Raw genomic sequence first — 17,979 nt, forward strand, 5'->3', positions numbered from 1 at the left:
AGATAAATTTATAGAACAAATCATCAATTGCATTGGAAATTACCCTTTCTAGATTAAGATAGTAATACAGAACGTAAATAGTCACATGTCATACTTACTCACATTGAATTTAGCTAGGTTCGATTATTATTTTAGTCCTGTTAATATAATAATTTTGCCTGACAAAATAAATATTATATTAAGCGGGGTCCACTGTATACCTATGTTATTGCATCAAATACTTTAAACTCACTTAAAATTTGTAAGGATTAAACTACATGTATTAACTAAATTTTATAACAGGTGAAAGTGAATATGGCGAGAGAGACTGAGTTGACTCATGAAATTTCGTAGCTATGACTTCCAGAGCGGTTGTTGTTCTCCTCTGTATCTCTATAAGCTCGCTCTGCTGTTGAACAATTTTCTCCAGCAATGAAATCTTCTTCTTTCTGTAGTCCTCCGCAGTCTTGTTTTTTTCTCTTTCTCCATCAAGAAATTCTCTTCTAAGGTTGTGTGATTCATCACCTGAAATATGTAAATAGCATTCCTTTAATGGGTTTCTTCTTTAAAAGAATACCTCATAAACAAAGTATTTTGGGTATAAAGGAATAACCTTGACTGCCAGTCTGTATGCCTGTCTTTCTGGCCATGCAAATAGAGCCAAGCTTTGATATTATACACCAAATTCAAAAGATCATTAGACACTCATACTTGACACAAACATTGCTTATGATCTCAGGGTTTGTCAATACATTATACATGTATATTTATTAGAGAATAATCCTATATAGAGAAACACTCAACATCATTTTTATCAAGCTCCTCAGAAAATTATTGACAGTCATTAAATTTTCACAAATGTCCGTCAAAGAGCGTTTTCCCCATATCTTTATTGATTTGGATTTTGGTTAGAAAATTGAATTATTATGGTCTCTTCCGTTTATTCTGCTTTCTTGAAGATGGGCATATTTGTCCAGGGTTAACATCCGGCATTGAATTGGCAAAGACCACTGTAAAAAAGAAAAAAAATAAGTAATTCCTTACAGTAAGATCCTCACTAAGAATAAGAATCAATAGAATTTACTTAATTAACATTAACGATTGAGTAATTATTTAAGAAGTTCACTTTAACATGAGTGTTTCATCAGTAAAAGTTTACATAACATTCCTGTTGTCTGCTGAGAGAAAGAGAATACCTGTCTCAAACTGTTCTTCCTGCTGGACATCCTCACTACAAGCACTTTCTGAAATAGGAATAATATATATGAGATCTGCATGTTTAATATCAACTATCAAATATGTTATCATTATCAATATTTTTTAAAGCCATTCATCCAAAAGATGAATTGTGGCAAGATTTGTTGAAATTAGCCAAGTTGTTAAAAATGTGCATAAGTTTACCTGGAATAGAGGGTTTCATTTGCGTGGTGGAGGCAGGGGATGCTTCAAACACATATGATAGTTCTACAAAAAGTTTGTTAAAATATTATGTAAAGAAAATAACTATTACTATGAAACCTGGTTCACAGGTGCATGAAGTCAGGTCAATGTATCGGGTCTCATTGGTTAGCACACTGGCATTCCAGGTAGGTCAGAGACCCTGAGGCCCTTTTAACAAAAAAAAAAACAAAAAAAAAAAAAAAAACAAAAGAAACAAAAAACGACAAAGACCAAAAATTTTATTCTGCTTAGAACTTTCTTATTAACTACATGTATATTAACTAGAAAATGATTTTAATCTTTTTAAAAGGTAATATGTAGAGTCATATTTATTTACACTAGCAATTTCAAACAAAACCAGTAATTTTGCATGGTTTTACAATCAAATTAAGTTTTTGGTCTTACTCATAAGCTTTTAATTTAAAGGCTTTTATGAAACATGCGCTTGAGTCTTGGTTAAAATGTGAAATTTTCACCACCTGTGACACTACATAAGCAACTAAGAAATTTTTTTCTACATTTCCTCCATCAAACAAAAAATTGTGGATATGGCAAAACTTTGTAATTAATTCATGCATTACCCTTCTCCATAATCAGACTTTGTGATGGAGCTGAGGTGTCCACCCCTCCTGACACCCCTTCCAGCGAGGACTTTGATATTGTTCCAACAATCTAGATTTAAGTATAATTGTAAACATGTCCATTAAATTCAATATACCATGAACAAAAAATCTTGGTTTCTTAGTTACATTTTGTACATAATAGACAAAAAAAAGATTACAAATAAAACAATTATTATGGGAAATTACTTCATCATAATGTAAAATAACGTTTTATAAATTTACTTCAAAATGGCAAGTTGTTTGTATATATATTTTAATGAAGTCAAAGGAAAGAAAAATGTTAACTCACAGCTGAACTGATATATTCACTGCAAATAGTTTTCTAATTTATAACATGCTTTCTGTTCCCATGATTTTAACTCCTCAACAAGAACACCAGGGCCTCCTCCAGTGGCATGGAGCACTCTTCTCTTCTCAGCTTCACGTTTTTTGATTTGGGAGCTCAAATCCTGCCATTTCTTCTTTACGTCGCACACCTCCCTCTCAAAATTGGAACAGTTTACTGCATTTACCCTGAAAGCATTCAAATAATTCAATTTCTTTTATAAAGTTTTGATTCACTATGATACAAGGGGCTATTTATCTCCCTCTCTCTCTCATCTTATCTATCTACTATGATATATTTGAAGATGGAGTTCATTTTATATAAATTAAAACAAATTTAATCATCTTATTATAGAGAGGCAGGTGTTGCTTATTAACTTGAATATGTACATATATTGCACAACTAATGTGGAGTTAAAATTATGATAAATTTTTTTTTTGGCTTTTAAAGCATGGATGAAAAAAAATCACTAATCAAAAATAATTATCATTATTGTTTTATCACAATGTCTTAAAGTTGTATTAAAATCTTACTTATGTTACATAGTGATCAATTTTACAGTTGTAGACATGTACGTAAGCTGCAAATTTTACAGTTGTAGACATGTACGTAAGCTGCACATTAGCCTACCAAATTTTGCTCTCCAAATGATACGAAAGCATCATGCATTGGAGGAAATTTTTTAATTCGCCTCGGTAATAGCGCTGGATATATAAAGTTGAAATCTTTTTTTTTGTACATTTTTGTTCTTCACAAAACAACTTAATTCAACCCAGTTTTATTAAGTCTATATAATCTATCGTGTACTCACTGTGACGTTATCTCGACCCAGCAACGATTTTTTGCTTCATTGGTGATCGATGGTGTAAATTTTCCTTTTATCAGTCTGATGTTATCGGTGACACCTTGTACCAACACCTCTATCTCTTCGTTTGACCAGTTAGGTTTTCTCTTTGCGATTTTATCCATTTATAGGTGGTCAGACGACAAAACGATATTAACACGGAAATACGTACCGCGCATGTGCAGATGAAACGAAAGTAAGTTGTCAAGAAAGCTTTTTGTCGTAAGTGAAATCGTAAGTGTGCACGTAGACTAAAATTGCAAGAATTGTCGTACGAATATTTTTTTTACTTACGAGTGCGTTTGTAAAAAGCACTTAAGAATTGACTTACGAATTTCTTAAGTCTAAAACTTACGCAAAATCTTAAGAATTTTTGTGAAAAGGGCTTCTGTATTAAATAAGTCTTATTTCGGCATTGTTTACACTGCATTCCGATGATTTGTCTCCCGACATGATCTTCTCTATTAAACATGCTTGTGACGTCATCAATGATAATTATACGTAATAGAGTGAAAACTAAGATATATCCAGTTAGAGGAGTTTCTAGTGATATTGTATGCCTGTAGTTTTTAAAATTTAAAACAGAGATTAAGTTAAAATCGAGAAGTTTCTGAGTAAAATATGACATCATGCTGCTTATTGTGACGTCATATCGTTCAGAGCATTTTGATCGCTGAGAGTTGCATACCCGCGTATTTTAAACGCTCAAGTGGATTTTTTTAATGACCTTATTCAGAGACCATATATTTGAGGCATTTTTTGGTTGCTTCATTAGTATTCGGAGAAATTCATTTTCATGGATTCACAGTGATTGATATATTAAACCTATAAAACTTCGTAACTAATAATCATATCAATACATTATTCTATTTGATATAATTATATTTCAATGTTCAATGAGTTTTTCTTGAAATATCGTGGATCAATCAACAAATGAATGAATGACACAAAAATCAGTATTGAACGAATGACGTGTATTAATGAAACTACAGTACATGTTCAAATAAGAATTGATAAAATGAAAATGACAGCTATTTTTTTTCAAACATTAATGCGAATAAATACTTGACTTGGTTCAAAATGTATTATACGACATTGAATTATTGCAATAAATACTATCCTCTATTAATACAGTCATTTCATGCATATCTTTTACAATTTTATGCTATATTATGGTATGCGATTTTAATGATATGCTATGAGATTTGTATGGTATGCTTTGAGATTTGTATGCTATGCTATGAGAAATTGAAATGAAGGGCTTAATGATATGGTATGCTATGCTATGCTATGGTATGCTATGAGATTGGAACAAAAACGCCTCCATACACAGAAGAGTTCCACACATTTCGAAGTGAAATAATAAGAAGCCAAATTTTACCACAAATCTATCATGTAAACATTTATTTTTTCAAATAAAAACATTTAAAACCGAGTTAAAATAATGTTGTATGCTATGCTATGGTATGCTATGGTATGATATGACGAATGCGATTCTATGAGATTGTATGCTATGGTATGAGATTCCAATGCTATGGTATGAGATTCCAATGCTATGCTATGAGATTTCAATGCTATGCTATGCTATGGTGTATGTTGTAAAAGATATGCTTGAACTGACTGTATGTTTATAACATTTTTGTTTGAAAAGTATTCTATGAAAAGTATTTATTTCTCTAGATGCAACTTGCCCATAAATTATTGATTACAAAACTAAACTTCTTTGTTAGACCATTTCGACAACAGAATTAATTAATTGCCGATAGTATTTAACCGCAGTGCAATCAGCATTCTCTCCTACTGTACACAAACTGTGGAGCGGCATGCGCTTCAGAAGAAGTTTACCGCTGATAGTCAGATTCATTGAGTTAATCAATGGCTGCATTCAGTTTAAATCCTCACGTGAGGTGTCTTTCTTAGACAATTCTCAAATGATAGGCACATATCAAGGATCTTCCAAACAAGGGCTTTTCGGCGTGTGTGCTCCAAGATGTAACAATGACATAAGATGTAACGCTATTGACATCTGCTTTGAAAATTTGAAGTGCAAATTAATCAGTGGTAGGACACCACTGACGCCAGGAAACGTCTCTGAAGGAGTGTGTAAACGATTCCAAATGGTAGGGATGTAACCTTTTTTTGCTTTTTCTTTATCTCTCTCTTTCTGTATCTGAATATCACCCGTCTCATTTTAAAAGGAACATATGGTTAATTTGTGCGTTCTCTCTCTTTTTTTAAGCAAGGTTGTCCAGATGGATATTTTTTTGACAGAAAAGAAAATATTTGCATCGCTCACAGTAAGTCTTATATTAGTGACAACTGCAATTTTTTTTACAATCGAATCTATATTTAATACGACCACAAGCTAAAAACTGTCATTTATTCAACCGAATGTTGACTGAAAGGAAGGTGACTGAATGACAATTTCCCTTCCTTCCTATCACTTTTCAGTTGTCATGATGACACCATGTCAGTTTCATCCTGTGCCATGTTTCGCTCATTATGTTTCGTTGATTTTAATGTTATTCGTTTTCCTAACTTAATTAATTTTCTTTTTTCAGACTATTGCAACTTTGAGAGTGACCCAGAGTTGACATGTTTTCTTTCCGAAAGTCTTTCTGACGAATTTAACTGGACCATCCATGCGGTTGGTAGTTAACTATATAATATATCTTTTTCAAGAGGTGATATGTCAGGAGAGGACATTATCTTTAAAACTTTACATAAATAGTTTCATAACCATTAAATCAACATCTTAAAATGCGCAAATCCCACAACCCCGAAAATTTGATTTGTTAAGTATGGTCTTATTTTTATAACACACTGGTCTGTAATTGCTGATTATGATCATTTTTTGGGGTGGAATTTATTCCCTATATTTTAAAAATAATGTATACTGCAAGTTGCTTTTATAGATTACTTGTCTTTTAAAATAATTGCACATATCAGTTTCATTTTTTCTCAAAAAAGGGTTTTTTTTTTTATTACATAGCCATCTTCTGTTCGCCCTTTGAGTATATTCTGTGACTAAATAGAAAATGGTGCATACGCAGATGAATAAATGTGCGGTCACTGTGACGATGCGAATTTGCATCCGGTTTTCCATCCAATTTTCATTTTCTCGTGCACCCGATTCGCTGTCGACATATCCCACCGTGTGATCACCAAAGTAGAAAGTCCAAAGCAAAGTCTCAAAGTCGATTTAAAATCTGATGTCACAGTGACTTTCTCCCGTAAAATATTAATAATGAATAGGTTTAATTAATTAAAAATCGATTGTATTTCGTATCGTGTGACCACCTCAACAATCGACTCCAATTATTTTACCTAAGCAAGTCAATTGAAAATCAATTCGGATGAAAATCGCATTGTGAGCCTGCACTACAAGTCTATGTAATGAAAGCAAGGCTCGTGTCCTGTTTTTGTTTACATAGGTTCAATAAACAAGTAATAAAATATTTATTAACTGATTTGTCTATTTTCTTATTAATTTTAAGCATAAATAAACAGTTCTGTACGTTTAACACATTCATTTAAAGTCTCTAACTGGAATGTTTACTTCAACATTCAAAATGTAAACAAAGTTTTGTTTATATAGTAAAGAATTGTGAGTTCTGTAACTCGCTTCTAACTCAAGAAATGGCACTCTAATTTTGGTTGCTTATTAAAAATGCCTTTCTAAAGCATTGTAAACATTTGAACCTGAAAAACAATTTTTGACAAGAATCGTGATCATGCCTCTTTAATTGCATTGCAAAGTTTTCCATATGCCATCGTTAAAAACGAACAGTCAATATGACGTCATGATATGAAGTCATCGTCATTTAAAAACAGCTCTGGCTCAAGAGTTAAATCAAGTTAAAAGAAATATGTAAAATGATTCATGCTAGTTATGAAGGTAGCGATCATTGCAGAACTACAATGCTAGAATTTGTGACATTATTCTGCAAATATACTACAATCCTATAAATTCCTTCTTAAAACTGTTTCCCTTGGGCTCCACTATGAGTTAAATACAGAAGTTTGTAGGAAATGTTTTAAAACTCTTCTTAAAACATCATTATATCAAGGTCACAGTGATCTTCTGTCTCTTTAAAAAAATATTTATATTCCTTTTAACAATTTTTTAAGATCTAGTATAATATTGGTGCATTCAAAGAAGCCTTTTTTAGACATCATATCCTAGGATATAGGATGCATCATTTCTTATGCATTATTTGATGCATCTTAGATACTAGGATATGATGTCCATAAAAGAAGGCTTCTTTTAATGCATTTAAATGTATTGTCAAATCTCAGAATATCTGAGAATTTTTGTGAGTTTCGAAACCTTTGAGAAGAATTTCATATTCAAAATTTTTATTTTAGAATTCTACACCATCCTTCAACACAGGTCCTTCCTCTGCTGTTAATGGATCATACTACAAATACATTGAAACATCAAGAGGAGAAGGTTATCGTACTTACATATCTGGTCAAAGGGCGATTCTCGAAAGTTTCATGAAATTTTCAGGTGTATCGTCATTATTTTACGTTTTTGCATTTAATAAAACAATTTTTATCAAATATGACTTTTTAAATAATGAGTGAAGAAGGGAGATTAGTGTTATCACTCATTAAACTGCAATTTCGCCCATTTGACATTTGACATATTTTGCCGGTATATTCCACCAAATTTCAAAGTGATAATTTCAAATATCAATTATATTACTAAATATGGAAACAAATATATATTAATTTCTAAAACATATTCAACTGGTGACTTACAAAACAGTCTGCTGAAACATTATGAAAGAAAAGTGTCTGTGAATCATGTTAAAGAAAAAACTTTGCAACATGTAACATGTTTAATTGTTTAATCAAGATACAATAGATAAAATTTAACAGCATGATATTGTATAACCCCGTTGTGGCGTTATAAAACCTGAGTTTTAAATTTTTTAAAGTGAGATTTCAAGATATTTGACAGAAAATAAAATTGATAAAAACGTCTTCATATTTGACCTTTGACGTATTGATATGCTCAAATTCATTGAGCAGAAAGTCTAAACATTAGTGATGACATTGTATAAATTTCTAAACCCAAAATACATGCTTACAGAAAATAAACAGTGCACGTTTCTAAATGACCAGATACAATGTCTAGTAGAATGTGTCCTATTTACAGACGTGAACAGCTTTTAGCAGAGATAAAACAAAATAAAATGCGCAAATTCAACTCTTTTTTATTCCATGCATGAAATTCATCTCTAAACGTCTACTTGTGTTTGTTGAAAATTAAATAATTCCTATACTTGGTCGTATTACAGATATAACCTACTGCCTTGCGATGTACTACCACATGTACGGAGGCTACATAAACACTCTCACCATCAGAACTCAGAAAGGGAACAACACCGCCATAGACCGCTGGAAATTGTCTGGTAACCAAGGTGATGCCTGGCATCATTTGTCAGGGGTCAACCTTCCTTTGGACTCCCAAACAAAAGTAAAGAGATAGTTTCAAACTTGTTTCCTTTTCGATAAATATTCCTTATATTGAGTGAATCGCTGTTTAAGATCTTTTTTTTCATCATTTTTTTAGATCATCATTGAAGCAACAAAGGGGGCTTACTATGAAGGGGACATTGCAATTGATTCCATCGAGTTGTTGCCGTTGGCATGTCCTTAGAAAGTAACAGAGTGACCAAACTTATCTTTTATGCGCTTTTGATTTATTTTACTCATTTTTATTATTTGATTTGTAAAATAAACATTTTAAATTTCGTATAACTAAGTGTTCTTTTGCGCATTTGGCGTGAGTTGGCTTAGTAAAGATTTATCAGATATTTCATTGGTTTTTTGACTTGTAAGTATTTCTTTTTATCAAATAGTAAGCGGCCAGTTGGATCATATGTTTCATTGCAATTTATTAATCAATTCATTTTCAAAGTTTTGTGATTTTCTTTGTGTTTTTGCAGTCAAATATTACATGTATTTTCATATATTAAAACCGTTGGATCTAATTTGCATATTTAAAGTACCATATAACAGAAACGTTATCTGTAGATAAAATAACGCAACGATGTTATGTTATCGTCACCATTTGTATCTGTTGTAACTTGAATTCAGTTATTTCGATTCGTAACTTTTTTCTATCATTTTGAACCTCGAAATACATATAATATAAATGACCATCTGTCTATCTGCTCTTCTACACTTTACACTCCTCATATGAACAAGCATTCTGAGAGTATTGCATAAGGAATACAAGTCTTCTACCAGCATCACAAATTTAAAACATTTGTATTTTCATGTGCTAAATGGGTCTGAAAAAAAACTCGGTTTAAGATTTCTAAAAACGACGAAACCAATTATCAATTTTTAAAAAAGTCGTTAAAATTATTTGGGTTCTTTTGTGTTCATTTGGGTAAACATACGATATATTGATATATTAAAAAAAAATAATACATTGCAACTTTAATTAAGACATGTGGATAAAAAGTAACGCAAGTCGCACTCGCTGTAATTGCTGATGACTATAATCATTTTTATGGGTAGAATTTATTCACTATATTTTTAAAATAATGTATACTGCAAGTTGATTTTAAAGATTACTTGTCGATATTAACGGCACATATCAATTTCATCTTTTCTCAAAAAAGAATTTTTTTTCTAATACATATCTTCTTTTTGACCTATTTTGTGACTAAATAGAAAATAGTGCATACACAGATGAGTAAATGTGCGGTCACCGTCTCGATGCGAACTTGCATCCGGTTTTCCATCCAATTTTTATTTTCTCATCCGATTTGCTGTTGACATTAATCTCACCGTGTGACCACCAAAGTCGAAAGTCCAAAGCAAAGTCTCAAAGTCGATTTAAAATCTGAAGTCACAATGCCTTTCTCCCGTAAAGTATTAATTATGAATAGGTTTAATTAATTAAAAATCGATTGTATTTCGTATCGTGTGACCACCTCAACAATCGACTCCAATTATTTTACCTGAGCAAGTCAATTGAAAATCAAATCGGAAAATCGCATTGTGTACCCCACTACAATTCTTTGTAATGTTAATCAGTCTCGTGCCGTGTTTTTGTTTACATAGGTTCAATATACAAGTAAAAAAAAAATACAGCTGATTTGTCTATATTCTTATTCATTTTAAGCATGAATAAACAGTTCCTAACGTATAACACATATATAAGTCTATAACTGGAATTTTCATTTCAACATTCAAAATGTAAACAAAGCAATATAGTAAAGAATTGTGAGCTCTTTAATTCGCATATAACTCAACGAATGACACTCAAATTTTGGTTGCTCATTAAAAATGCCTTTCTAAAGCATTGTAAACATGCCTCTTTAATTGCATAGCTAAGTTTTCCATATGCCATTGTACATGTATGAATAGCGAACAGTCAATATGACGTCATGATATGACGTCACCGTCATTTATAAACAGCTTTGGCTCAAGAGTTAAATCAAGTTAAAAGAAAAATGTTTATATAAACAACTAGATGCTGTCATTAGACAGTAATACCCGCACCATGTGTTTGCCCCTAAATAACACTGTTTTGTACCAGTTTAATTAAAAATGAAGGCTACATGCAAACTCCGGTAATACATTTAAAAATTATAATTTTCAGAACTGAAGGATGAGATCCCTGCCCATATGATAATACACATCTTGACATGAGCAGCACTTTATGTGCAATTTGGGGTAGAACTGTTTGCAGTGAATTTTCAGTTAATCAATAATCTTAACATTTTATGTCATAGGAAGTATAATGGTCTATATAATTATTACAAACAAAATTAAAAATTAAATTATGCCCCCTCCCTGTGGCGGTTGCCAGTTTTAGATTTGCTTCTGTGTGCCTACATAAACATCATCGTGTGCACAGATTTAGAGAAGGGGTGGGAGTGAGTGGTCCAGACCCCCCCCCCTCCCCATGAAAATTCGTAAATTACCAAAAATACACCTTGGACCCCAATGCTCTTACAGACATGTAAACGCTCTAACCCATTGCGCTTCAATGTTAGGTAACATTATTTGGGGGGTAAATATTTAATCAATATTCAACATACTTTATTGTTTATCTCAATAGGAAGTATACATGTACATCACAATATGCAGGTGTCCTGCACCACCTTAAAGCTGTTATTTACCTAATAGAATAGTGCCAGTGGATTTGAAGAATAGGTCATAAAAGTACATGCATGTTACAAATGACTGATCTTTGTCTGAAGTTACATACACAACACAGGTTTGCATGTCTCATTAGCGGGTACTAGTTTTACCCCGCTCTTCGATTAGATGGGTTCACGTGTATACATACATGGGTGTTGCTAAAACGCGGAACGGAAAACGGAACGGAAGGAAAACGGAAAATCTTATCTAATGTTATTTACCTCATAGATTTGTTAAGTATGCTAAAACGATATACTTTATGTACCTTTTTAATTTTTTTTGAAAGATTAGCAATATTAGATTATTTATTCAAGAATATTTATTTCCTCAAAATTAACAGTACATGCATTGACCACTATATTCTGTCCCAAAATATCCTTGATTCACTTTTTGCTGTATTTAAGAAATAAACAACGTTATTTAGTGAACATGGCGTTATGAATAGCAATTGCTCTGCTGGCATAGTCCATGATGCGCGCTAGCGCATTATGGAAAATATGCCAGCAGAGCAGTTGCTATTCATAACGCCATGTACACTAAATAATCGTTGTTTATCACTTATATTTACATTTTACCACTCGCAAATACCCTGTATTAGCCTTGACCTTGACTTTAAGCTATTGCATCAAAATTAATCATTCAGACTGTAATGTATCTTTTAATTCACATAGATTTGTTAACAGAATCAATGATATGTTATAACAGTAATTCTTTTAAAATATTATTAATTTATAAGACAGGTTTTAATATTAAATACATCAATTTTATGGAGTTGAAGAAAAACACATCATGTATCATATAGTGGTTTAAAATCTAAAACATCGTTGAAAAGTATACGACGTCACATCTTTATGACGTCATAGTATACACACGGAGCAATTGCGATTATAGAAAAATAATTGCAGTTCCTCCGTATGGACTTACAGTGGGAAAGAACAATGCATATGCAAATATATTTATATATATACCTCAGGGTTCAAGCGATTCTCTTGTAGAAGCATTAAACATTCTCATTATTCTTTCTTTAAAACGTCCTCTCTAGCTTATCAGCTGGTATAAATACACGGCTAAAAATAAAGAAGTCTACGGGGTTTTGCATTTTAACAGACCCGGATGATAGTGTTGAAAAATTGTGCAAGGTCTTCTGAGTGACTTCCAAATGGAGAAAAGATGTCAACAATTTCCATTATAAATCGTCCAAATGTGCTGCATGAATATTTTGGGATCGACAGACTATAGTCCCAATATATAATCGGAAAATCAAACCAGGCAACGTCTAGAGCTCTCTGTTCGGATCGTATGTATATAGCTGCTGGAATAAACAACTGCATGCTTTGTAATGCAAACGAAAACAAAATTGCATTGCTAAAAATACTAGTTTCACAAATTACTAGTTTCACAAATTACCGGGTATTTTAATGTTTACTGTATTTTAATTTTTAATGTCGTCAGTCCTACGGTTTTTTTCTTCCAACTCAATGAGACTGTATCGTCTGTATGATAAAAGATAGTCTAGAACACCGAAAATTCAATTTTGATGTAAGTATATACACGTACATCATATTTGAAAATAATATAAAAATACTCAAAACACGCATAAAACGCTTACACTAACTGCGTAGGTTACGCTAATATGCCAGCAATACCATATAAGAGAAATAAGTAAAAAGTTATAGCTAATTTGCTCGTTTAATCATGTTAATGTTTCACAATTCGTATACATTTGATTTTTACGTTTCGTACTCAATTAAAGCCGAATGAATACAATGCTATAATTGATAGACATTCATATGAATATTAATAAGATAGCAACATGTTGATAATCATTCATTAGATATAAATAAAAGATACAAAGTAAATCGTTTCTGGCCAGTCTATACCTTTTTTAAGCGATAAACGTGATGATATTTTCCATTCCGTTCCGTTTTCCGTTCCGCGTTTTAGCAACACCCATACATACATGTCTGTGTTTTCCGTATGCAGAAAAGGATTACGGTAGTTAAGATCAGCTAAAGGAATTCATTATTGTGTTTTAATTGGATTATAATTATGATGTTGACCAATTTAGGTAAGCATAATACATGTAGTAGCAGTAGCACAATAGAATGAGATGCCAGCATGGGATTCCTGCCAGCATACATACACATGTTTCACTTTCTAAATGTAATCTCCTTTTGACAGCATACGCGGGCATGCTAAGGCTTCCCGATGGATTTTACATCGATGTGTAGAAAGTCACTTGTCTGTACTTCATACGATATGACGTCATAATTAACTTTGACGTCACGATCTGCATTCCTGTCGATAGTTCTCAGGGAATGTATCTCAACGTTAAAAGTGAATTTCATCAAATCAGTATAATACCGCATGTTTCCTATACATAGATGCTGCCGTTAATGCTAGATTTACAGAATTCATTCATATTAAAAACCAGTGTCAAATAATCGGCAGTTGTAAAGCTTCGTTATAAGTAAAAGACTATTCATAAACTAGTGGTTTAGAGACTCTCCCTGCTACGTGTAAACAACTGAAAGAAGAAATTTTAATGCATGTAAAACCAGCTTGGCGCAGGTGAAAGATCAACACAATTTTAGAATATTTTACGTAAAATTGGTAGAGAATATAAGTAACAATGTGAATCGTGCTACGGAAACGTACGGATTAACCCCAATTTTTTGTAAATCGCTTTTGATTAGTAAAACTGTGCATTATTTTGATGATTTTCTGGAATGTTTCAACAATATCTTTCATAAACGAAATATCTATTTCTTTCCCGAGCAAGAACTTCAAAGTATATGACTTAACAAAGAATTTTTCTTAAAAATGTGTATGATTTAATGTCATTAATCACCTGCGCCGATGCGATTTTAAAAGATCATTTGCAATATTAGGATTCGCCCGTCATGTGATTACAAAGAACATATGACGTCACAAAATGCATCAAATATAATGTTTAACATCGGTGTCAATAAATGTAACATATATTTTAAGAAATACTCCCGGTCAAAGTATTTTTGCGATGATTCAAATAATATCGTTTTCCAGTGGTATTTTAGCATCGGGACGCCTTAACATTGCTGCGTACTGTATCATCATCTTTTAATATTTAAATAAGCTTATCATCGTTACCTATCCTATCGCATTTGTAAAGTTTCTGTCATTTTAGTTGCAAAAGTTATTTTTTTCATTTGTCATACTGCATGCACTGTTGAGTTGACCCCATATTGACCCTGTATAAACAATTTCTTATTAAATTTGTGTATTACATATATAAGTAAGTGCAGACACTTATATTTTTTAATGAGTTATAATAGGAAGGAAGGAGTATTTCTTTCTTAATGTATTATAATGCATCAAATACAATGTAGGTCATGACCTTATGGGACTGTTCTTACCCCACGAAAGAGGAAAATACAAAATATCTTCTAAAGTCATTATGATGCATCAACTGGTGTAAAGAACATTAATGACCCCCAGGTGTGTTGTCTTTAACCCCCCGCCTTTATGAAATAGGAAATGATATGATTCACAGTATATTTTGTTAACTTCTGAGATCCTCATCCCAAAACGGTTTCATTTATTTTTGCTCTTTGTGTCATTGCGCGTAAAATTGTATTGTTAGATTATGCCCCCTTGGAGACACCCTGACATTTTAGAACTAAAAATAATAATGTATTTTATGTTATTCATATGTTATACAGTAGTGTTTGATCCATGTGGGTAATTCCTAGCCTAATGATGTCACTGCTTTGTTTAGGAGACTTTACAATTGCCCCAAATAGATGAATACACATGGCAGTGATGCATATACATGTAACATTTTGTTTATAAATCTTAAAAATTGAATTAAGCAATTTTCAAAATGTTGATGTGAATCACGAGAGAAAAATCAATCAAGAAATGATTTAAAATTTGCTACTGTACACATGTAAGAATGTATTAAGAAGACTGAATCTTTATAAGCAGGTTAGATTGGGGGGGGGGGGTGTGGATGAATGTGGAGTATTAATGTAATTTTTTTTAAGAATAACATTTTTTACCAGTTTATAAAAGTTTTTAGACACCCAAATTATATTTTGATTTTAATAGATCATTCGACAAGGGAGGGGGGGGGGGAGAACAGTTTATATTTGAGTTTGTTTGGGAGTGGGGGTTCCAAGTCATATATTTGACAATTTTTTAATGTAATTTAAAATAAGACTAAGCCATTCAGTCATGAACATGAATAGTATAGAACAAAACACAAACTAATACATGTACATGTATATATACATAGGAAGTGTTACAAAACAGATGATTGATCTATATCTGGGTTCTTAAATTGAATCATATATCAAGTACATATTATATTATTGTTTCTTTGTTCAAGGCATTTAAGGTGGTATGTAGGTCATGATCCCAAGTGCTCTTCCTGAAATTATCAAATATCATAAAAACCATTGAGATCCCCACCTTAATCCAAAGATATTATTCCTCCTTAGGTCATGCAGGCACATCAGATCATTATGGCATGTAAGTCATGACCCTAAGGGGTCATCCTGACCCCCTTAGAATCAGAAATTGTCAACATCTTTAAATTACCTGGTCTTGATGTTTGATGATCCTATCTTTATTTAATCTTTATTAATTATTAAGTCTCCTGAATGAAGTTTGGAGACTTATTGTTTTTGTACGGTTCTTAATACATGTATTATATTCTTCATCTTCTTTTTCTTCTTTCCCGCTCTGAACTTGTTTCTCAGAGATGGCTGAACATAATTGTACAAAACTCTAGGATATGATAGGCCTGCAAATCTAGTTGTGCATCCTGGTTTGATTTTTCTCATTTTGGGTGTGACAACCACTTTTCGGGGGAGGGGGGGAGGGGGGTTTCAAAAGGGTGTGGGGTCTAACATTGAACCTTGTAGGAAGAATCGTAGACTCTATTGTAAATGGTAACTTGAAAACGGACAAAGATAATAATATAGGATTTTCATAATCATATATTGGCTGTTACTGGCAATATATAGGGTTTATTAGATCTGACCCCTGGGGTCATCCCCACCCCCCAGGAATTTGAAATTACCATATATCTCAGAAACTGTTATAATCATGACCCCTAAACCATATATATTCATGTTTCTGATGTCAAAGGGGCATCAAATGTTATGTAGGTCATAGACCCTGTGAGTGGTCCTGACCCCTTCAAACAGGAAGTCCCTTAATATCTTCAAAACAGTTGAGATCCCCACCCTTAAACCATATATATTCTTGTTCCTTGTGTCAAAGGGCATCAAATGGTATGTAGGTCATGGGCCCCGGGGGTGGTCATGACCCCCCTTGAACAGGAAGTGCACGAATATCTTGAAAACGGTTGAGATCCCCACCCCTTAACCATATATATTCTTGATCCTTAAAGGGCATCAAAAGGTATCTACCGGTAGGTAATGGGCCTCAGGGTTAAATTTAATTTTTCAAAACCGTAATGCACATCTATGGAACAGTTCCTATCATATCCCAAGATATGATGTGTCTATCCATTAAATCATAAAAGGAGTTCTTAAGGATCTATGTTTTTTTTGAAGTGATAAACGTCAATTTTCTGCTACTTTTTGACTCCCTGGATAAAATTTAAATTTTTAAAACTTTACTGCACATCTATAGAACAGTTCCTATCATATCCCAAGATATGATTGTCTATCCATTAAATCATAAGAGGAGCTCTTGGATCTATGTTTTTTTTTTTAGTGATAAACATCAATTTTCTGCTACTATTTGACTCCCTGGATGAAATTTAAATTTTTAAAACCTTATTGCACATCTATAGGACAGCCCCAATTATATCCCAAGAGATGACGTAGCTACTCCAAAAGTTGTAAGAGGAGTTCTGGGAACCATATTTTTTTTGCAAAAAAACGTCATTTTTTGTTGCCCACTGATCCCCTTAATAAAAAAAAATTCTGGAACCTGATCACGCCTCAATATGACACCCCCAATCATATTCTAGAAGATCATTTGGCTACTGCCAAAAAAAAAGTTTTTGAAACCAGTTTTTTTGTGAAAAAACGTCATTTTTCAGCCATTAAATGACCCCCAGGACAAAATTGAAAATTCCGAAACCTTATTGCGCATCTAAAGGATACCCTAAAACATATTCCAAAAGATGATTTGTCTACTTTTGAAAATGTAGGAGGAGTTCGAGGAAGATGGTTTTTTGTGAAAAAACGTCATTTTTTACTAATTATTTGACCCCCAGGACTAACAGAGAATTTTTGAAACCTTTTTACAAAACAACATGATACCCCAAATCAAACTCCAAGAGTTTAGTTTGCTGGTTTATAAGATGTAAGAGCAGTTTGAGAAAGTAAAACGTGACAGACGGACGGATGGACGGACGGACAGACGGACAGACGGACGGACGGACGGAACAGGGTAACAACAATATACCCGAATTTTCTTTAGAAAGTGCGGGTATAATAAAATGATTTATGCTAGTTATGAAGGTAACGATCATTGCAGAACTACAATGCAAGAATTTGATATTATTATGCAAGCAAAACAATCTTGTAGATTCCTTCTTAAAACTGTGTCCCCTGCATCAATACTGGGACTCC

The 17,979-nt window shown here is 32.7% G+C and overlaps 2 protein-coding genes across 3 annotated transcripts; one reads left to right on the forward strand and one right to left on the reverse strand.

Moving 5' to 3' along the window:
* Positions 1–168: 168 nt before the first annotated feature.
* On the reverse strand, positions 169–3,359 carry LOC128158646 (uncharacterized). Its single transcript, XM_052821578.1, has 7 exons — positions 3,179–3,359; positions 2,381–2,555; positions 2,001–2,091; positions 1,381–1,443; positions 1,176–1,223; positions 906–989; positions 169–513 (listed from the first exon to the last, which is right to left on the reverse strand). Exons 1-7 carry the CDS (start codon positions 3,334–3,336, stop codon positions 263–265), a joined length of 870 nt encoding a protein of 289 aa, XP_052677538.1. The 5' UTR covers positions 3,337–3,359; the 3' UTR covers positions 169–262.
* A 1,658-nt stretch (positions 3,360–5,017) lies between these two features.
* LOC128158642 (MAM domain-containing glycosylphosphatidylinositol anchor protein 1-like) lies at positions 5,018–9,520 on the forward strand. Of its 2 annotated transcripts, none has more exons than XM_052821574.1 (6): positions 5,018–5,331; positions 5,451–5,508; positions 5,773–5,858; positions 7,580–7,664; positions 8,521–8,699; positions 8,796–9,520. In XM_052821574.1, the coding sequence occupies exons 1-6, from the start codon at positions 5,035–5,037 to the stop codon at positions 8,880–8,882; spliced, it is 792 nt and encodes a 263-aa protein (XP_052677534.1). In that variant the 5' UTR covers positions 5,018–5,034; the 3' UTR covers positions 8,883–9,520. The 2 variants fall into 2 exon arrangements, with proteins under 2 accessions (XP_052677534.1, XP_052677533.1); XM_052821573.1 differs by having other exon boundaries at positions 7,580–7,724; positions 8,796–9,516.
* The last annotated feature ends 8,459 nt before the right edge of the window (positions 9,521–17,979 follow it).

This window comes from Crassostrea angulata, chromosome 8 (assembly GCF_025612915.1).
Source record: "Crassostrea angulata isolate pt1a10 chromosome 8, ASM2561291v2, whole genome shotgun sequence".
Classification (NCBI taxonomy): domain Eukaryota; kingdom Metazoa; phylum Mollusca; class Bivalvia; order Ostreida; family Ostreidae; genus Magallana; species Magallana angulata.

What these genes read in the sequence shown, in the direction of transcription:
- LOC128158646 (XM_052821578.1), bottom strand. Translation starts at nt 3,336, where the DNA reads ATGGATAAAATCGCAAAGAGAAAACCTAACTGGTCAAACGAAGAGATA. An exon ending in AAGTCTGATTATGGAGAAGG is followed by an intron (nt 1,444 to 2,000) that starts GTAATGCATGAA and finishes AACTTTTTGTAG; the next exon opens with AACTATCATATGTGTTTGAA. An exon ending in AATGAAACCCTCTATTCCAG is followed by an intron (nt 1,224 to 1,380) that starts GTAAACTTATGC and finishes TTCCTATTTCAG; the next exon opens with AAAGTGCTTGTAGTGAGGAT.
- LOC128158642 (XM_052821573.1), top strand. Translation starts at nt 5,035, where the DNA reads ATGCGCTTCAGAAGAAGTTTACCGCTGATAGTCAGATTCATTGAGTTA. An exon ending in TTAACTGGACCATCCATGCG is followed by an intron (nt 5,859 to 7,579) that starts GTTGGTAGTTAA and finishes TTTTTATTTTAG; the next exon opens with AATTCTACACCATCCTTCAA. An exon ending in CTTTGGACTCCCAAACAAAA is followed by an intron (nt 8,700 to 8,795) that starts GTAAAGAGATAG and finishes TCATTTTTTTAG; the next exon opens with ATCATCATTGAAGCAACAAA.